This window comes from Amaranthus tricolor, chromosome 5 (genome assembly GCF_026212465.1).
Source record: "Amaranthus tricolor cultivar Red isolate AtriRed21 chromosome 5, ASM2621246v1, whole genome shotgun sequence".
Taxonomy (NCBI): domain Eukaryota; kingdom Viridiplantae; phylum Streptophyta; class Magnoliopsida; order Caryophyllales; family Amaranthaceae; genus Amaranthus; species Amaranthus tricolor.
Genome location: NC_080051.1, coordinates 27,931,322 through 27,953,900, shown reverse-complemented (window position 1 = coordinate 27,953,900; position 22,579 = coordinate 27,931,322). Strand labels below are relative to the sequence as shown.

General features: G+C 34.7%; 1 protein-coding gene and 1 pseudogene across 1 annotated transcript; one reads left to right on the top strand and one right to left on the bottom strand.

Moving 5' to 3' along the window:
• Positions 1–888: 888 nt before the first annotated feature.
• On the bottom strand, positions 889–11,097 carry LOC130813638 (homeobox protein LUMINIDEPENDENS-like; annotated as a pseudogene).
• LOC130812694 (peptide chain release factor APG3, chloroplastic) lies at positions 10,954–22,234 on the top strand. Its single transcript, XM_057678256.1, has 15 exons — positions 10,954–11,251; positions 11,335–11,391; positions 12,784–12,864; positions 12,958–13,015; positions 13,118–13,221; positions 13,371–13,422; positions 15,446–15,495; positions 15,976–16,041; positions 16,112–16,276; positions 18,429–18,501; positions 18,634–18,766; positions 19,619–19,676; positions 20,935–20,982; positions 21,196–21,279; positions 21,586–22,234. The coding sequence occupies exons 1-15, from the start codon at positions 11,096–11,098 to the stop codon at positions 21,655–21,657; spliced, it is 1,257 nt and encodes a 418-aa protein (XP_057534239.1). The 5' UTR covers positions 10,954–11,095; the 3' UTR covers positions 21,658–22,234.
• Positions 22,235–22,579: the final 345 nt, after the last annotated feature.

The window sequence follows — 22,579 nt, the reverse complement described above, 5'->3', positions numbered from 1 at the left end:
CCAGGGTTGTCCTTATGGAACCTGGTTGTCCAACTTTAATGGTTGGATTATACACATTTTGATTAACATTACTAGTGAAAAAAGGAGAATTGTGGGACAAATCATGCCTAGCATTTAGAATTCTCAAATTACTATCATCAGGAACCGGACTCAGCTCAGGTACATATTGTGGCTGCGAATCCATTACTGACCGCGCAAGTGAAGGTGTGTTGGCCGGGAATGTGAAGGAACAGAAGAGTTCATGATGGTGGGCTTTTGGGTCGGGACAGTGGGAAAATAAGATGGGTGATTATCAGATGTGATCAATTGCGGAAGGGACAGATGAGGTCGAGAAGGAAGCTTGGAGGCCTATCGGAAGGAATTACAGGAACGGATGTCATACTATTGTTGCCTGCCATTGTAAGCCGCGAAAATGGATTCTTTGCAGCCTGTTTTGCTGTCCATCCACTCTGCAAATTTTTGTAATACATACCAGTTTACAATCATTGAACACAAATCTAATGAATTTAGTGCTAAGTAAATACAGCAGCAAATTTTTGTTTTTCAACATTCTACTCATTTAATGTAATGAATGTACTATACTAGTTCACTCATATAATGATTGTTCCTTCATTGTAAGATTTCATTTCTCCTTTTGGGAAAAAGGGTGGTTTGGGCCGACCGAACAAACCCTTACCAGAAAGGGAGGAAAAGTTTTAACCATTAGATCAACTCATGATTCTCGTGATTCTAGTGTTAAATGTGCACACAATGAAGGTTTGTTGTCATACTCCGTTGTTTATAGGTAGTTGACTCAATCCAAGCAAAAGAAAGAATAACGACAAAAATCTCTCGCCCAACACAGAAGGAATAAATGGTAATAAATAAATAATTTTTCCATAATTCATAGGCGTTGGGGAGGGAAGAGACACTTCAAATCAGCTTGGTGGGGTTGGAGATGGAAACGAAACTTCCAAATTTATGTTAGGCGTAGGCGAAGGTTGAGAAACTTTAATCCTTGCTTCCTCGGGCTTTACAGAAGCTTGCCCATTTAACAGCCCCACCCCTCCACTCGACTTGAGCATGTCGAGGAGCTTCACAGTATCTTCACTAGACAGCCCACTAGCTTGACCAGAGGTCAAGGTAAAAACCAAATCCGGGTTTTTAAGCAAAACAGCTAGAGGGGCCGGCTGCAGCAACGAAGGGAGTTTGTTTTTCATGTATAGGCTCGTCCGTTGGAGCATCCTCATCAACTTCAGGCAACTGCTCAACAGGTACTTCTGGGGTTAAGGTGTCATCATAGTCCATCTCTGAATCCCATGGCTCCCTCGGGTTAGGAGGGACATGTTGAAGCATTTGGTAAGTCGTTTCCTTTTCTCGCTGGATTCAGTTCTTTTGAACCTCTAATTCCTTGCTGCTTTCTCCAGCACAAACTTCTGATGTGAGTTTAATTTCTGCATAGGGCACAAAAAAGAATGAAACACATCTAACTGTTCATATGACGGTAGAGGGAATTCCCACAACAACGTTTATTTCTGATAATAAACCGACAGTTTCAAATGAGAAAACCAATACTATCAAAAACGGAAAAGTAGCGGCATTTCAAAGGTTGATGAACCGCGCTGCCAAAAGATGCTATGTATTTACTAAATCAAGGCCATCGGCTTATGTACATTATATGATGAGTTGATAAACACCAGATTCCAGAGTAGCACAAATGATTCAATTTTCAGGGCGCTTATATTGCGTTAGTTGTTATTGCTATAACCAATTCACGTGGTTTAACGAAGCTTTATATTACAATAGTTATATTATTACAGTTAAAACAAGAATCTTGTGTCTTTATAAAATTGCTACATTTTTCTATTTCATGTGAGCGCTGCTAGAGAAAAAGTAAAACAATTCTATTGCGAATTGCGATAGAGTAGTAGATAACTTAAAGCAATCCTAATTAAGACCAATCACTTGTAGTCGAACACCGTAACTCGAATGAAGGTTGTTCAAAGATGATGGAATCCAGACTTGCTTCTCTTCTAAGTTTAGAATTTGAGTTCATAGTCTACGATTAAAACTTCTAAAACCTTAATTCAAAAAAAGAAACTTCTAAAACCTTGTAATATACTATTATTAGAAAAAGAAACTTCAACAGAAATTTACAGTATTTTTTAAATATTTAATTTAAGAAAGATAATAGATGAAAATAACAAATCTTCACCCGTTGAGTGTCAACCCGTTATTTGTCCCTCACAAAACCTTCCTTGCAGGAACTCATCTTTCACCGATCATCATCCCACGCGCACAACAGAAAACAAAACATATGTGAAAGTCATAAATCATAACCAAAGGAACGAGGTGCTATCAGGTTTTATTCCATTTTACAATTACATAAATACAAATCAATTACTAATTGTTTGGCCTAATTGATTACACTGTTCCAACTAAGATTGAACGAAATTTGGTCTAAACAACAAACCAAACTCGACCAAATCATAATTTAAGTATTTAATCTGAAATTATATAATTTGATTTAAATTTTTATGAAAATTATGGTTTTTGATCTGGTCAACCAACAACCATTCTAAAGTAGAATATAAAATGAAATACACAATCATTTTCTCATTTTGCATGATTTACACTTCTGTCCATTACAATTGATTAAATCACATAATTTGTGTTAAGTTTTATGTAATTATGAATTATCATATTTTAAATGGTAATTGGCTTACTTTTTTGAATTACTTAGATTCAATTGAAAGTGTGAAATATTTACATATAATAATACATTATCTTTGAAAAAAGATTTAGAAAGCAAAAAAAGGTTCAACAAACCAGACTTGTAGAACGGTGTGTTCAAGTCTGAAAAATTCCCCGTTCAAGTTTCTAGTGTGGTTTGATTTAGTGTCAGACTAGACTAAATCGAACCATCTAAACCTCTAGTTCCAACACTCTACAATAATTCTATGATTTGATTTATATATAAAGAATAAACTAAAAATAACAGTTACTATTTCACAAATAAATATTGGAAATTGATACTGTAGGCCTATGGGAGAAGTTAGCCATGAAACAGTAAGTACTCATTGGAAAGATTTCTCAATTGATCAATACCAAAAATCATTATTGCCTTTAATGGAAAAAATTCTTAAAACAATACTCTTCAGCGCTAAGTACCATTGGGGAGAAAAAAATCTGAAATACAGTAAAAGAATCAAAAAAGAACTTGAAGAAGCTGTACCTGGGGGTACCCACCAAGGGATTTGAACCCTTTGGCACTTTTCGAGCAAAGTTTCCTTCTGATCAGAAAACAACTTCTGATCAAAAGTGGGATTCGGATCTAAAGCCGACTTCTGATCAGAAGAACTATCCACCTGTTTACTACTGTTTGGAGGTAGCAACCTCGCTTTTTTCTGTGCTTTGAGCTTAGGTCGAAGATAAGCTTCTGATGCAGAAAGCAAATCATCTGTGAGTAAAGGTTTGTTAGAACCTTTAGTTTTTCTTATGTTACTCTGCAAATACTGAGCGCGCAATTTCGCCTTTTAACTTTCATCAGCAGTGATCGGACGCCTTTGATTGGCAGGCGCTGTGTTTATAGGCTGGCTCTTACTAACTGTTTTTTGGCCTGGTTGTTCGACAAGCTGAACCTTTCTACGTTCTTTATTATCTGTAAACAGATTTTCAAGGAATGAAATGCTCTTGATTGAATATGTTGAACTAGAAATGCCACACAGCATATCAGAAACTATACACCATAAAAGGATTATATGGTCAAACAGCCAAGAGTGAACTGATAACTTCATGATGACAATGCTTTAAAGTAATACAAGAAAATAACGACAGAAACTCGAGCATACAAGCAGCTGATGTCCCTAGCAGAGTTTCTTATTAGATTCATCTGTAGATGTTGTGAGCAGCCTTACTCCAACAGCTTCCACTTTCCTAACAACCACAAGCCAAAAGTGTAAACCTACTAATAAGTTTGAGTAAACTAGTCAGGTGAACTAGTGGATGTATTATCCATACACACCTGGTATTATCTGGCACCTCACAAGAGGGAACTAACACTAAACCCTGAGAAGAAAATAATCAGGAACACACATGTCAAAAAAGCTCATGAACAACCTTTCAAAGACGAATAATTATTATTTACACATTTACACTACACTCAAAGGGTTATCAACAGAAACTGCCATGAATCATCTCCAACAAGTTCACCAATTCTGAACAGTTTGTCATGTAACACTGTTCATGCCTACATGCCTACGAGTCAAAGGGAGAAGGATGTCTGATCTTAGAAATTAAATACTTAGAAATTAAATTGCGACATACCTACGAGTCAGGTCAATATCAACAGCAGCTCTAGTGCTACCAAGTTTCTTCAAAGCTTGGCTTTTGGCAAACATTTTGCTCCACTCCGACAAGAGGACTCTTGCCCTGTTTGAGATGTCTGATCTTCAAATCATATCAATAAGACTTGAAAATAAAACACATAGGAAGTATAGCACAAGACACATCCTTCATGCACACCCACTACGAAAAAACACGGTGAGAGAGCACCATGCCATTATGTCAAGATGACATATGGTGCAAATCTAAGGCAGCACGAACAGAGAATCCAAAGGAAAACAAAGGGAACCAGTACACGCACCTGGTATTCGGTAGAACCACAATTTGTTGACACCTTGGAGTATTGCTGACATGTGAGCAGGAAGAGCTTTATTTAAGGGCAAATGGCAAAGTAACTAAGAAATCCAAAGAGATCATAACACATTATGGTATTAACCTAGGTGTTTACTCAGTCAACGGTAAGTCGGGTTGTTACAGTTGGTATTAGAGCCAACCCGCGACCGTGGCTAATCCTTAGGGTTAGTTCATTTAGCGGGCATACAATCTTGGGAGTAAGGAAAAACGTGATTTGAGGATTTAGATGTTTAAGATAAGAGATGGGAACAGAAATGAATATGATTATGGTATTAACCTAAGTGTTTGAGTTAGTCAAGTTTTTCTTAAAAATGTAGGATGTGAGGTGTGAGGACTAAGGGGTAAAACGGGAAAATGCTCTTAACGATTGATCGTGACGGCAAGAAGATTCAGTTCGATGATGCAACGTTTGAATTTGTTTTCTGATGATGCCAATAACTTGTTGCGTATCATTGTTCCTTGGCGATTATCGTTTTATTAGCTAGAATAGTATGTCCTAAGATTGCGAATCGTGTCACCTTATTGCTAGCCCTTTCCTATCAGCTGTTGTTTGTCAATCCATGATTGTGATTATTTTGGTGCATAAAAATCAGCGTTATATAGTTGTGAGGTATCAATAGTGTTCTGTTGCAGGTGACTTGAACTTTGAGAATGTTTGTGATATAGAAGAAGAGCTAGAAGACAAAGTAAAGCGAGTCATCGTGATACAAAGTAAAGTCGTCAAGGTAGTGTAGCACTTTTTGAAGGTGCTATGGTTTAATCAGGTTACCGAGGAAGCCACCTGGGAGACAGAGGATGTCATGAAATGCGATTATTCTTGGTTGTTACAGTTGGTTGTTGCTTTGATATTGTTATGCTTATCGTTTTATAACTATTGCATCTCCTTAGTCTTAGAAAGTTAAGTTCGAGGACGAACTTCATTCTAAGTTGGGTAGAATCATAAGATTTCGGAATAATACTAAATTTTAACTATGCTAGGCCTTAAAGTTTGGAGGGTTCACATAGTTAGTACGAGTGATATAGATTCTTTCAGTACATAGAGTATGAGTAATTGGGTAACATAGCCTTATGATATGTATGACAGTTGGATATTTGAGTATGTGCTTGAGACTTAGTTTAACTTCGAGGACGAAGTTCATTTCAAGTTGGGTAGAATGTAACATTCGGAAAATTAATATTTTAAGACGAGTCAGTTTAAGTAAATTATCGGTGTCAGAATGATCTTAAATACACATGACATGAAACATTCTCAATTTAATTTCTTCCCTCTTTTCCTTTTCTTTTATTTTGATTAAAATACCCAAACCCTTCCTTCCCTCTCTCACGCGATGAACTCAAAGTCAGCAACCATTTCCTTCTTCCTCCCATTCGCATAAACCCTTATCTTCCTCCTTTTCTCTCGCCATTCCCTCTGAAAATGGCAGAACCACACTGAAATTCTTCAACTAATAGTCGATCTCCTTCCCTTCACGACATTCCTCTTTGAATCTTCAAACCCTTATTTCTCTAAATTTCTATGAAGAAAACGTCAATGGTGTTAGGGCACGAACCATTCTTCTCCTTCCTTGCCATCGAATTAGTTTGTATTCCTCTCAGTAGTGCCACAAAATACTTCTTCCTTGCATTCTATTGTCTGATTTTCGAAGGTGAACAAGGATTCTTGCCCTTGATTTTCGTTGAAACAAGATTCGAAATCTTCTTCCCTCTGCAAAATTCTTCTCTCTTTCGTGATTTCTTTCAAGAAGCAGAGCCCTAATCCATCTTCTTCATTTGATTTTTGAAGCAACAGCAGGTATATCCATCTTTCCTCTTTCTCTGATTTTCGAATTGAACAGCTTACCCATATATTTTTCTTCCTTTCTTCGTCCTTGGTTCAAGATAATGGCAATGGCATTTTTGTTTGACTCTAATAGTTGATTCTTGTAAACACAACGACAAGCAACAGCCGTTCATCGATGACCAGCCTTGATTCTTCCATGTTGTGAGTTTCGAAAGAAGCAAACCGCAAAACCTTGGTCCCAAGTCTGATTTCTGAGCGACATTACCTTCTTCGGGTTTCAATTGCCTCCATTTTATTGAGGTAGTAAATAAATTTATGATCTCTGTCCTTTTGATGATTGTTTTATCTTATCATCAATTTGCAAGCATCTTTGCATCTTTTCTTCTTGAATTATTTTATTCTTCTATTTCAATTGCTATCCTTATGAACCATTACCACAATGTTTGACAATAATAAAAGAGATGGGCTTGTGTAGATGATATTAATTTTATGAATACCAAGATTATGAGTTGTATTGGGAAATATTGGTTATTGATTGAATATTGGATTAGTTGAAATTCTTGAAGAGATTATTAGATTCGTTAGATGATTATTGACATTGGTTTAAATGTAGACCTTTGTGTTTAATTAGAAATGCTAAAACAAGAGTTTTGATTAAGCTTGAGTTTAGGAGATGTAATAAGTTATGTGTTAGTAAAGTTGTACCAAACGCTCTTGAGTGATGTTATGATCTTGTTATGCTCCAGGAAACAATTTCTCTGCGCGCTCTTTCTAGTTGATAGCTGCGAATCGAATCCAACTCTTTGAAGCGTCGTCTTTGGTGAGTAGTAGCAGTCCTTTAAACGGGTTTGATCAGACTACATTTCTTGAAAATAAACTTTTTACTAAAGCTCTTTTGATTTGGAAATTGTTGAGACAAATGTTGTTGTGAATGTTTATACTGATATTATGATATGGTCAATGGATCGAGCTTGCGGGCTGGTCATTAACGGAGTTGAGGAACATTATTCCCTGCTCCCTGTTTTGAAGCGAATTGTCATTCAGATATTGACTAGCTTCACCCGAGAGTAACATAGCCTTAAAGCTATGGAGGTTCCTCTCAACTAGACTCCCTTTGCGCACATAGATCTAGAGAACTGATGTTGCTTTTAAACCTATGATTTGAATTACTGTGTTTTGTTGTTTTGGATTGTTACTTCTCATTCAGTTTAATCTGACCCCCTGTTGTTTCCATCTTTTAGTTTGATCACAGATCAAAACCGATCGGGAACGATGGGTTAACGGTGTTGAATAGCATTCCAAGGATGTATATTGAGCTGAGCACGTAGAAATTTGTAGATTTGTATTAGGATTTTGGATAAATGTATATTTGATTTGGTTGTGTTGGTTATATCAAATTTGTAGGGAATTGTATGGTCATCTTGTGTTTTAGTTAGATGTTTGATTTGAGAATTAACTGAGTTAGTTACGTTAAAGAGCTGGTGACCCTTTTGCTCAAGTTTTGGAAGTGTGATATAAGTTTCTTGGAAAACGAACCCAGTGATGACCCTGTTTACTCAATCAACGATAAGTCGGGTTGTTACACAATCACTAGCACAAGATTGACGGATTTTTCATCTCTATGATCCCACTCCATCAATTTCACCTGGCCAGAAGATGTTTCTTCTTTACACAAGATTGCGATTCCTTATCATTGCCTGACCTAATAGCTTTTTCTCTTGATAACCTAACCATTTTCCTCACCCTAGAACGTTGACCCGCAAAATACTCTCTAACCTAAAAAAGTAGAAACAAATGTGAATTATAAGCTGATTGAAAGTCAAGTCATTTGATCTCAAGAACGCCTTGCACTCTATGATAAAATCAGCTCCGATCTCCGTCAGTACACCAGAAAAGAATAGAACCTGTGTAACTGTTAGACCAAAAAGGGCGCCAATCTCACGAGATTCCTTTTTACCAATTGCATCTTTGATAGAAAAAACAGATCGCCGCACACAAACCTAAAATAAAAGTGTCATCATCACAAATAAAGATGTCTGAAAAAGACATTTATATGCTACACCTCTTTTAAATAACAAAATCCATATTAATACTCTTTAGTGCTACCACTATAAATAGTGCTATAATATAAGGCGGTTTCTTTACGTGAAATTATCAATGATGTTTGTGATTACGGTCATTCGGGAACTTCTTTGTCACTATAAGGATAATGTGGCACACACTTGACCGTCCAAACTCCGCCTAAACAGGAGCCACTTGGATTGAAGTAATGGCGTGTGGTGTTGTATAACATAACAACGAACCCAACTTCGGATAAGCTATAACTTAACATTCAACAATTCTAGAACGTCAGTGACTTATTACCAAAAAAATAGGCTCCCCTACATGAAGTCATGAACCAGTCCATTGGTCGTCCACATTAAGTCTCTTTCTACGTCATCTCAATACTCAACCCCTAATAATAGATAGTTACAAATTAACATTAGCACAGAGGAATCCGGACTCACCAATATTGATAGAGAGCACCAGCTGCCTGCAATGATGCAGAAAAAAACAGCACAAGCATTAGACATCACACCAATCTATAAATTTATCATAGTAAATCCAAATTCTAGGGTTCACAAAAATGGACCCTAAAGAAAAGAAAAGACTCAAACTCCAAAATACTTGATGAATCTACGCAAGAAATCGAATACAAGAGATAAATTTTAAAAGAAGATAGTACAGAAAGAGAAAGAGAATCATTTCTTGAGAAAGGGGATAAACGCCGGTAAGTTTGCACTGAACGACGACAATACTGCGGAGTTGATCGATCTGACTATGGAAAATATGTTTTTGAGACTCCATTGCAACGAATCCAATGAACTCCGAATTACAATTTCTGAAGGGTAATCCTTCAAAGCCTCCACAGTGAACCGAATTGGGGATAAAAAAAAAAGGATGAATTTGCGGTTAACAGTAATGATTTGAGCTTTGATTGGAGGAACTTGAAGACATTGCGAAGAAATTTTAGGGTTTTTGCTTGTGTTAGGGCAAACGCCATAGCATTGTGTCTGTTCTTCGATTGATTGCGTGGAAAATAAAGGATTAGGTCAAGACGGGTGCACCAAACTCGTACGTTCTTCATTTGATTTTTTTATGTTCTTGCCATGCCCATTTTTTGAATAGTAAGCTCGTCTTTCATTCGTTTTGTTTCGATTGCTTTTGTCAACCTTAGTTAAAGTAGTTTTAAAATATTTAGACGACATATTTTTTATGCAATTTAATGTGTTTGTTAAATTATTTTTATTTGGAATTATGCATAACTAAAAATTTGATATTATGAAAATATGTGACGAAATGAATAAAATAAGATCCCACATAAAATTTCGCTATTTGTTGTAACTAATTAAAATCAAATGAAATATTTAAAAATAAAAATATATTAAATTACTATGACAAATTTAAATATAGAGTGTGTCAAATTAAGTGGAAAACTGAGTATATCTATATACTCATTTTCAAAGAATAAAAATTGTAATCATCTTTAGGTGGTCATCTTCTCCAAGTGTCACATTTGCATCCCATTTTTTAAACAGACTAAATGATTGTTAACTTGTTTATACTCTATTTGGTTATAAAAGTAAAAATGTTTGGAAAAATTATCGTGAATAATATAAATTTTGGATAATTTTTATAATAATATCAACTTTTGATTAATGATGAATTATATCTATTTAAAGGTGTTTTCTTAAATATTAATTTTGTATTTAACTATTAATTTACCTTTGGTCTTAGGCCGCGTCCTACGTCATGGTTATGGGTTGTCGCCTTTTTTCCTTTCCCTTTACCCGGACTATAGTTTCATATGGACGAAATACATAGGATATGTTGATGACGATGAAACAAAAGTTATTATTATTCTAAACAACACCTCTGATGTTATTTATGGTTAATCTAAACAAACATAGCAAAATATAGGTCCATGACCCTCACTTAACAGAACTCAATTGTTTTAAAACTAATCTTTAAAATAAAATGAGGTGAGTACAATGTTTTTCCTTGCAAAGTACACATCCTTGACATTCAAAATTTTTGGTACCCATGAATGATATGAGAATAAAAATAAAATATTTAATTTTTACATAATCGGACAATAAAAATCTCAGTTTTAATCAATATGTAAATATTTCACGTTTATCTTTGTTTTAATCAACATGTAAATATTTCACTTATAAATCATGTATTCATCTAAAATACTTTTTGATCGTTTTTTATTACATCTTTAAATTTGTATACCAACATATAAATTATTTCTAATTATTGCATGACATATATACATCAATAGAAGGTCATAAGAACCCATATCAACAAGTAAGGTAACTAAAAAGTAATTTAGATGAATAAATAGTATAAAAGTGATATTTTTTTATATATTAATAAAAAAATGATATTTTAATTATATAAAGCTCAAAGTGAATTTTTTAAAGTTTAATCCTCCATAATTATTTCCGTGAAGAAAAATACTTGTATCTAATCTAGTTGGGAATACAAGCACTTTATCCGAACGACTGAATAGATTTGTGACTTGTGAGCGCCATATTCAACTCTTCCCTATCCTCTCCACTTTCTGCAACACGTTCCCTCTTCTTATCCGCCATGAATGGGCTCTCAACAAGCTTTAATCTACGGGTCTCGCCTCCCGCTAATTGCTTTTTTCAAAAACAGGATTCTGCTCACCGTATAAGAAAGCCTAATCGTCTTCTATGGCGCTCTCCCAAACTTCGTCGGAGCTCTGGCATCATTTGCATGGCTGTATGTCGTTAATTTCTCCACATACATTGTTTGAATTACAGTTTTCTGTTTTTTAAGCGTTGTTATGTTGTGTGTTTTTGCAGGAACCTTATCTGATTACCAAGTTGGAATCGGCTGAGAAAACCTGGAAGGAATTGTCAGTATGTAATTATAAATTTTTCGCGCTATCAATAATTTGATTCATTGTAATTGTTGATGAGAAATGGTTGTAGATATGGCCTTGAATGATAATTCAAGGATGAAGTGTGATAATATGATTTTTATCTTCTGTAGCTACGCACATGTCCGGAGGCTGAGTCTCTATGTCTGTTTGAGTGTTTTTGTTATGGGCTTAGTGTCACTTCTATTCTAATAAGGCTTTCTAGAGCCCTATTTTGATTAAGGTTTCTAGTGGTCAAACTCGTCTAACCAACTGATTTATATTATATATTCGATTCCCTTCGTACATATTAATAAAATCTGTTCTACCACGTTAAATTTGTCTGTAATATTTATTAATTTTCTTTTATTTTTCTTGCGATTGTCATAATATAAAGTATACTCAAATGGTGCATAGTTGCCTTTTCTCTTATCATAATATGTTTATAGGTGGTTATTGTGCAGCCATCTAAGTTGGATAGTTAAACACTGAGGTGATGCAATAATGTGTTCAGGTAGAGTTGAAGTGGTGAATATGTAGAGCCTAAGAATTTAGGATAAAAGAACAATGGTTCACAATGCAAAATTCAAGAGAAATTTAACCCTAACAAAGATGTTCAAGGCACAAGGAGTTGGAATTTAGTGGATGACAGATAAATTAATCAATGTATAGAATTTCAAAGTATATCTACTCTTTGTTGATCTGTTTGTGGCTTGAACTTTGGGCTAGTAAAAGTGATATCAGATGCGGTTCTCCCACTTCATGTTACACCCTAGACCTTTTGAAATTTGTCATGGTATATAAGCCTAGAATGGCTTGTTGACGCTTTTGATATCACTTGTCAGTTGGCCGATAAAGATTGGTTTATCTTGGATGTTTTTCCCAATTGAAGGTTTTGTTGACCTTTCTATTTTTTTTAGAGCCTTAAGCTTTTAGAGGACTGTTGAGAATCCACATAAGTATGTGTATTCATGAGTTAGAACATTAGCATTTCAATTAAATTTGGAAAGAAGGTTGAGAAATGAATCTGATGTTTTTGAATATGGTTGTAGAAGAATAAAAAGTACATAACCCTGAAGAATCAGTCACATGCTCCTATATTTAAACCTAAAAATGAAAAAGAAACTGAATTATGGATTGTCTACATTTTCATAAGCTCTTGAATTCCCAAACATGGCGCTTACATTCTAAACTAAAATTTCCTAGCCAAGTGATCACCATCCGCACATAATAGTAGCAATTGATTTTCTCAACAACAATAATGCCAAAACCTTAGTCTAAAGAGTGATAAAGAAACACTTAAACAATGTGTTCTTCACAGTCCACATTGTAGTAGTTTGTTGAATGAAATTGTGTATTTTACCTTGTGATAAATCCTTAATTTTGGCAATAGGTAAAGCTTGCTGACCCAGATGTTGTCTCAAATACAAGTGAATACCAAAAGCTGGCACAGTCTATGGCAGAGCTGGATGAGGTATCTCCTATTCTATTTTTCTGTCTCTCTTCCTGATCCAGGAATGTGTTCATAGGCCATCAACTTTTGTCTCGTGCTCTGAATGATTATTAGGTGGTTTCAACTTACAGAAGATTTAAGGAATGTGAGAAGCAATTAGAAGATGTAAAAGGTTTATCCCCTTTTTCCATTTAATTATTTTATGCAAGTTTTATTTTCTTATGAATTTTCTTTGGCAAGGAGTACAATGCTATAACTATTTGTTTTTTTCCAGCATTAGCTAAAGAGGATGGTATGGATGAGGATATGGAACAGATGATTGTGATGGAAGTAGATTCTTTAACCAAAGAACTTGAACAACTTGAGGATAGTTTAAAGGTTATTCTTTTTTTCCAGCCACCACTTTGCCACCCTCGACTATCTGTTTGCTCAGTTACTATATATTATGCATATTTCTTATATTCTCATTCCCTCCTTTTTATACGTCCTTTACTAAAATATTCAATTTGAGCTTTACAATATCACAGGTGCTGCTTCTTCCTGCTGATCCTCTTGATGCTCGGAACATACTGCTTGAAGGTAGAATAAATGTCTTTGTTTAGTTGTCTGTGGTCTACATAAAATTCAGGTTCTTTGGAAATGGGAGGTTGGAAATCCTTTGGATGAAATAACAAGAAGTCATGATACCCTCATTATATTAGTTAACAATCTTGTTTCAGCCATTACATGTACATATATACTCTTGATGATAGGGCATGACATTCAACCATAGATTTTGACTGTATGCTATAAATTCTCAGTAAAGCATTTGATGTGGTAGTAAGACTATCAAGAACAGCAAATTCAAGTCATTGCATCAATTTGAAAAGGCTTTGTGGGATGTGGAACATTGATATTTTAGTTCATAATTGATCTTAGAATTAGTGTATACTTGTTGGAGAAAGGAATCCACTTTCAAAAAGCTAAATATTTGATGGATTTTGCTCTTATGATATGTGGTTGCGATCTTATAAATAGAATTTTTTGCTTGATAAGAATACATTTATAAAGTTTGAATTGAACTAAAAGACCAAGAATCAATACAATTTGCTAATTAAACATACCTTTTGCTATATAGTTCAAAATTTCATATCATATAAACATTAAAACCAACTCTTCATGCTTTGTAAAAATTTACACATGCCATGTTCTTTGTTACATTCTTTTTGTCATAAATTACTACAAGGGTTAGATAATCATGCTTTGAAAACTTGATTGATTAAAATGAAAAAAATATGCGAATTAGAATAAGATGCAAGTTCATATTGAAAGAAAGAACTTTCTTACTTTTTATTATTGGGTTACTAAATTTGATGGAGATTTTCATTTACATATTAGTTCTTGGCTTGCATTTGCTTTTTTATTTGGGTGGTTATTATTTATTCACCCATTTTACATTAATATAAAAACTCATATGCATCACATTTTTTATTTTTAAATACAACCCCTTGCACCAATACTATGTATGCCATTGGTAAGGCTGCGTACATTCGACCTTTGTGACCCAACCTAAGCGGGAGCCACTTAGTGGCATTAAGGTAATAAAATATTATATGTACAACAAATACAACATAATTACTCCATTAGCTCGACGCTACCCAAGCCATGTAAAGACAAAGAAGTCGTTTCTGATTGATTTTTGATAAAAAATCACTGACAACAACTTTACATATATAAAAAGTGCACATGATTTAATTAGCCTTTTGCTACAAAACCAAATGCTATAAATATTTTGTTGACATCCTATTACACCAATGCTAAGTGGCCCCATCTAGGCATGGTTTGAGCCATTGAGGGGATTAGATGCACAACCTTATGAAAAAATTTGGGTAACTGTACTCTTGCAACATAAAATGAAAATAATTATTTTTGAATACAATTGGGATTGTTTTATTTTTGTTTTGTTGATGTTATGGTTTAGTTTTTTGAACTGAAAATTTAATATTGTAGCTAGGACTTAAACTTACCTAATCTAATTGTTTATCTTTTCTTTATGCTTAAAAGAAGAAGTTGAATGAGATTCAAAGATAGTTATTGATGAACTGATTGATTTAGAAATTAAAATTTGACAAATATGTTAGACGTTTAAAGGGGTACCTGTCCTTGCTTTTTAGCTGCTGCTTTGTTTATGAGAAAAGCTAATTGTAGATTTTTAGAAGCCAATAGCATCACTTGTGTCCACGCACAATTCATTAATAATTCTTGTGGATATGTCATCATTCTACATTTGGATTGGAGAGTATATCACCCCTAGTCCACAGGATAGTAAATGGCTTGCTAGAGCATCTTGCTGTTTGGTGGTAAAGGAAAATGAGTGAATGGAAGTTATTACTTATTACTGTTACTATTGCTGCTGGGTTCTTTATCTATATCATTTGTGATAGAAACAAATGTAAAGAAGGTTTTTATTTGTCCATTCTCTAATAGTCTTTTAGGCTTGAATATTTTCATGAATTGTGTGTCACATCATATATATTTTCCTGAATTTTGCTTGTAGATATTAAGAAAATATCTCAAATTAATGTGTATCAACTCTTATTTGATTACATCATACTGTTTGCAGTCAGGGCTGGTACAGGAGGTGACGAGGCTGGAATCTGGGCTGGTGATCTTGTAGGTACATATCTCTTTTCTTCCTTTCTGTATCCTTCACATGTTAGTAAGACACAATTCTGTTTGAATCAGAATGTTTAGTCTTAGTAATGAAACTGATTAAAGATTGTGTGACATCGCTCTTATTGCATGCAATTGTTATTTTCTTAAAGATGCTGTGTTTGGATAAATTAATGAAGTGAGAGATGTTGTAAAGCTTATTTGAACTTAGGTAACTCCATGTTGTAGCTGAAAATCTGGATATTGATTCAATCAGTGCTACCATATTGGTTAAATTATAGACGATTCTTGCTTCACCGAGTACATAATCCAACTATGCAGCTCAAAGATGTTTGCATGCTTGTTTTGTCATTATATAGATGTATTTTTAATAAAACCATCCCCCTCACCCATAGGAAAACTTGCTTCTGGTAAGAGCTAATTTGTTGTAAGATGTGGATCTTATGTCGTGATCTGAGGTGTCACATTTTTTTGATTCAGGTGCGCATGTATCAGAAGTACAGTGAGAGAAACTCTTGGAAGTTTACACCTATATCTTATTCTGAGGTAAAATTTTCTTATAAGCCAAACTATGAATTTGTTTCGTCAAAATATTGACAATGTTCTGCTTTTAAAGGCTGAAAAGGGGGGATATAAAACATTCGTGATGGAGATAAAAGGACAACGCGTCTATAGCAAATTGAAGTATGAGTCTGGTGTCCATCGTGTTCAACGTGTTCCTCTGACAGAAACACAGGGTCGAGTTCACACATCCACAGCTACTGTAGCAATCATGCCTGAGGTACACACTTATCATCTGGAGTAACTTTTGATGAGGCACTCTATCTCTGTTTCAGAATGTTATTTCCTGGATAGCTATTGATGTGTAAATTTTGAAGCTGTATCATTGTTTATCTTGCATGTTGTGGTAATTATGTCATTCATATCGTGAAGCATTGAGGAGAGACTGTTGTTATTTACAAAAAAAATTGTTCTGATTTAGCCGATGTTGCTGGAGCTTGTTTACCATACTTACCAATTACTCACTCTAGCTTTTGTGGCACCTTGATCTTTACAGTCCATAATAGTTGACAAGGGAAACAGAAGATCTAACCCCAGAGAGGAGAATCAACTGGAGATGTCAAATTATGGAAAATAAGTGACATGGGAAGGAGGGTTATTAATTTGGAATGCAATGGGTTGCATCTGGACTGAACTAAATCCAAATACATTTTTATGGAATGGCTCTAGATCCATCGGGTCCTAAAAAAAGATCCAGATTCGGATCCGCATATTTTAAACATGCCAGTAGCATTTCTTTTAAGAAAATATATGTACTTTGTGATCGACTCCAGGATCCCAGATTTTAAATGGCATGGGGTTGATAATAAAGTAGATATTATCAACTCCTGATCATATCCATCAACGTGAGTGTTGTTTTCATGATTAGACAAGTGGACAACCTTGATCTCTTTAGTTGAGGACAAAATCAAGTATCCTTTGTTGGTTAGCATTAAGCTCATAATCCAGATTAAGCACAACCATGTTGTAAGCCATCCTACCCTGTATGGATGAACTAAAAGCTCATTGTAGAAGTTAATAAAAGCCTTTTTGATGCTCACATTATCTTTAATAATCCCCTATTAAGAACGAAGAACATTGATATTGTTTCTGGCTCTCCTCTGCATAATGATATGGTAAAACACTTTAACGTGCTCATGTCTGTAGTGTAACAACATCAGATTTCCTTTTCCCCTAGAAAGGACCAATAGTTGTCTTAAATAATCATGAGGGTATAAGAGGCCACTCTCTCAGTATTGGCGAGACCAGATCAAGTGGCTCATCATGCAATCTATTCAGAATCTCAAGTCCATGCTATACTATAGAGGCAATAACATAGGGGGTTCGAGTTCTTAATCTCTTGCTTCACCAATTCATCTTACTTTTATTTTGCGACTATTATGACCTTTAACTGAAGACAACCATGCTTACCTAACAGCTTTGTGAAAGCTAACGTGCTTTGAGATAAAGTTGTGGAACCTAAAGAGCTTAGCCTCCTTAACAGACTTAATAAACTGACAATAATAGGGGTGTGGTCAAAGTTCCCTTCAGAAGCGAATTAAAAGAGTTTTCTTCAGGATTTAAGGAGCCATCAACAAGTTCAAAAATATTAAACCAAGCTAATTTCCACATTGCCCTATCTATTTTTCGAGAAGATTTTGTGGCTATCCTCCTGCTTATTATTCCACGTAAGTTATCTTCTAGTGGACATAATGTCCTCAAAACCGCAAAATTTCATACAGGACCTCAGAGGGAGTGTTAGCTACCTTCACAGCCTTGCCTCTTCCCCAATTCTACCAACACATGCTTATCTCTACTATTCAAACCACTTAGTTTTTATTCATCTAGAAGATGGGGTGCCACCCTAACATGCTATTCACCTCAATATTGTATGGCTTCAACCTTTCCTCCCACATGTGAGTATCCATAGAATTTACAGCATGTAGGAAAGGTGAACTGTAAAAATTATGTGATTCAACAGAATCCCAAAATATGCAAATATGGGTCTTGGCAACCTATGAAAGAGAGGCCATAAGCTCAAAATAAGTTTCATTTTTGATGAAAATAGGAATAGAGTAATTCCCAAGCTTAAAAACTAAATTAAATTTTCTCCATTTCTTGGACAAGAGAGAATACGCATGTGCATATGATATGGGGTTCGTGTAAATTTTGTCTTAGTTTTTGATTTATACATTTCAATGATTCTGACCTTTTTCCATCCTCAAGCATTGCTCTTTTCTGTTCTATTTATGTTATAGTTTACATTCTTCTGTCCTTTTCCATTATAATTTATATGTGCTCTCCTGTAAACCACATTTCTAGTTTATCATTATTTTCTCCTTTAAACCATATTTCCTTGAGTTCTTAATTCATTGTATATTTTCTGTAATCAGGCTGATGAAGTCGAGGTGGTTATTGATCCCAAAGATATTGAACTTACTACAGCAAGATCTGGAGGTGCTGGAGGTATGGTTCTTCAAAAGTCGGTGGAGTTTTTGTAGTTGAGAACAGTAGAATAGTGATATGTTTGCTTGTTTATCTCTGTATTCTTGCTTATACGGTTGTTTCTCTTTACTCATGCATCAACATATTCTTCAGGTCAGAATGTAAACAAGGTTGAAACGGCTGTCGATCTTACCCACAAACCTACAGGAATCCGCATTTTCTGTACTGAAGAAAGGACACAACTCAAAAATAGAAATCGTGCGATGCAGTTATTGCGAGCAAAATTGTAAGTAACAACATCACTGACACTTTTTGTCATGGTGGATTTTGTTTATTTATGGCGAAATACTTTGACATAATTACATGTATGATTGTCAAAACTTAACATGTAATGAGCTAATTTGGGTTAATGATTCTTTACTCTTGACTCGATTAATCAATTGAATTGACACGAATGACCCATTTGATCAGTGATTCGGGTTGAACACTTACAACCCAGACCCACCACAATTAGCCTGTTTATGTAATGAGTTAGACGGTAATCTCTTTACCGGACCAAGCTTATCAATTATAGTTGTCAAATATGTTTTTGGCATACAAAGGTAGTATAAATAAACCAGTCAAGAGATACTGTATTTTTCAACCATTTTGGTTCAAATGTCACACTGCGTTATATGGGAACGTAGTTCAACTGATGATGAACAGCTAGCCTAAATGCATTTATTACACAGGAAAAAACCGCTTTCAGCTTTTTCTTTGAGTAGTGCATTAGTGGACTGTAGATCTAGTTAATCCAAGTATTACCTTCCTCTATATGAATAAGCTTGTGTTTCTACTTCTAGTTTGACTTGAAATGACCGCTTTATATTCTATATGAATAAGATTATGAATCAAATTTTTTTTTTCAATGTACTTGATGACTTGGCTTTTTTTGCAAAGCTTTCATGTACATGTGAGTATGCATATATGCATTTTGAAAAGTATGCGCGTATTGATGCTTATCTCTATACCCTATATAGTAACCTTGCTCTGATTTCATCCTTGGTAACTGCTTGATATAATGTTTTGAGTATTATTCCACATCATTGGTAGCCTAGTTTTTAGTTTGGATATATATACTGATGCAATAAATTTGCAGATATGAACTTCAGGTACGCGAGCAGCAAGAGAAGATAAGGACTCAACGGAAGTTACAGGTTTGATATCCAAAATGCCACCTAATATGTTAAACTTTTTTGGTTTGATTGGCACTGTGAAATTCTGTTAGAACAAATGGCACTGCTGCAACGTTTTTGATTTTTTTTTTCTTGAAATGGCAACCTCTCCATCAAACGAACATGTTGTCTTCAGGCTATTTTATGTCAAGAAACACCAATTCATCATCTTTAGCGTTACTGAAAAGTGAAACGAGTGAAGTGCAAACATATAACTTAGTTGTATACTATTTATATTTTTTTGATAAAGAAAAATTTTATTAATGGGAAATTTCATTAGTACATTATAAGGATGAAAGATCCCCGGAAAGCACTTCAGCTATCTAAATTCCTTGGTATTTTCCATTCTCCTCTACATAGCTCGTTTAAAGTTAATGTTGAAAGAGGCCATTGCCCTTGGCCCATAACGAGACTAAAAATTTAGCCTTATCCCACATAATTTCAAAAGACATTGGATCATTAATAATTCGCCATAGACCATAGAATTGCATAGCAACACATTCATAATCTCTTGAGGTCATTGCCACCAAGCCCACGAAAATTAGTATTATAAGAAATCCCCAATCCTTCTCGGAGCCCACTCCCTTGCCAATCTTAAAAAGTCTAATCTAAAGACCTTTCACAAAACCGCAATGATAAAAAGATGATCATTATTTTCTCCATCCTTCAAATACATAATGCATCTATGTGAGTTCAAAGACTTATTAGGTCTCCTATTCAGTAAATTCCGTCGTATTAAGCTTGCTAAGACAACCAACCAATCAAAGGCTCTATCTTTACGGGAGAAGATTTTGGAGAAGGGGAAATTGTGGCATAGGAAAAACCTTTTGATGGATCAGGGGCCAAATCCAAGTGTCCGACTTTAAAAAGGGTGAAAGTTCTGAAGTAGAGAAAGAAGTTCTGACACTGATTTAAGGTCCCTTTATAGTGGATGGTGTCTAAAGAAAAGATACAAGGCACTTGATTATTTCTCACATCAAAAAAATCTGATGATAATTTGTTCATTTTTCTATAAATTTGATTCCTGTATAATTTTGAAAACGGCTGTAGGTCATGATTTATATTTGTCACTATTATTATCTGTATCTGCAGCTTGGAATAGGGAGCAATCCTGTAGCATTTCACAAATATTAAAACTACTCAATGATGGTAGTATAGTTAGACAATATAGTGCAATTGGCCACATTTAGCTTGCCTATCTTTGCTTTATGGAATGCTGAAGTGGTTTGTTACATGCTAGGTTGGCACTGGTGCTCGTTCTGAAAAGATCCGAACATATAATTACAAGGTATGATATAATTTGATGTTAGTTGATTTGTGGTGATGCTGTACTATAATATTCTAGGGTGCATGTGACTACATGTTGGATCTGGGATACATTGTATATATTCTTCGATGAGAGGATATAAAGATGAGAGAAACTTATAACGTAATTAATTGAATAACATCATGGTCATTTATCTTCGGGTTGCATTTGATCTGACTTTTTAAGCTTTTGCAGGACAATAGGGTCACTGACCATCGATTAAAAATGAACTTTGAGCTCACTTCTTTTCTAGATGGTGATATAGAAACAGCGGTTCAGGTATAGTATCTTCTTGTTAGCTTATTTGTACATTCCATTCTCTGATATTACGATCTTGTGTCAGTTATCTGTCAGATTTTTTTTCTTTTCTTCGGTTGAGCTGGCTGACTTGACTATATTGCGTCTTTTTTGAGTTGCCACATCTTACCCAAGCTACCCCATTACTCTCGAAAATCTTTTACATCCTTTGTTAAAATGTTGCAATCTATATAAGACAGAATGTTTATGGGTTGTCTAATCGATAATATCACTATAGAATCATTTTCCTTCAAGAGGCGTTATTAAATACTGGTGTTTCTCTTTCAGTCCTGTACTACTATGGAGCAGAAAGAGTTATTGGAAGAACTTGCTGCTTCAGTAGGTGCAGCAGCAAACTAACCGGAGGACTTTAATGATCGCTTTTGTCGTATCATCTCGAGTGTATAATTGATGTAGGCTTACTGTGATATGAAGCCGTTGTTACAAGCTAAGCGAGAATCATCTTTTTATCGAAATATATTTTTTCAAGTAAATTTTGGTCGAAAAAATGATGCTTGTTCTTTACTGATATTGCCCTTTGGCTGTAGTCTTCATTTTAATGCTGCTGGTTTTTTTATTTTCATTGTATTTAGACATTGCACTTACTATCTTGTATCTGGAATTCTGGATTTAGTTAGCGAAAATTGACGTTCAACAAACAGAATGCCATAACTGTACAAGGTACAGTTTGTTTGGAATGATACAGTTGCCTTATGCAAACATACATTTCGGTCGTCTTGATCATTATCCAAAAAGGAAAAAAGTATTTGAAAATTTTTTTCATAAAAAAAAAATTTTTCAATTTAAAAACTGTTAATAATAATCAATCTTTTGGTATCCTCTAAAAAATTATCATTTCTTTTGCAACTGGTCTTAGATGCGACCGTCTCAATATGAGACGGATAGCCCAATCAGTTCAAAAATAGTTTTCCTCACCACGCTCAGTACTTGATCTATTTAAGGTCATAATTGATACCTTTAAGGTCAATTGATTTTTTGATCAATCATTTTAATGTTTGAATTGATCATTTTATGATCAAAATTGAAACTTTTTTTAACAAAAGTCATGAACTCTTGATCATTTACAATTTATTTAATGGATCATTTTAAGGTTTGAATTGATTATTTTTAGATTAAAATTGAAATTTTTATAACCAAGCAATTATGAACTCTTGATCATTTTTAATAGTATTGGTCGAATCATTTGGAAAACATAATCGAGATTGACACTTTCTTCGCTTTCACATCAAGGATATGCAAACACTACACCTACAACTTTATT

Bases quoted from the DNA above. Each gene is read 5' to 3' on its own strand.
- LOC130812694 (XM_057678256.1), top strand. From the start codon at position 11,096: ATGAATGGGCTCTCAACAAGCTTTAATCTACGGGTCTCGCCTCCCGCT. The intron at 12,865-12,957 runs GTATCTCCTATT...AATGATTATTAG, and splicing joins CTATGGCAGAGCTGGATGAG to GTGGTTTCAACTTACAGAAG. The intron at 13,016-13,117 runs GTTTATCCCCTT...GTTTTTTTCCAG, and splicing joins GCAATTAGAAGATGTAAAAG to CATTAGCTAAAGAGGATGGT.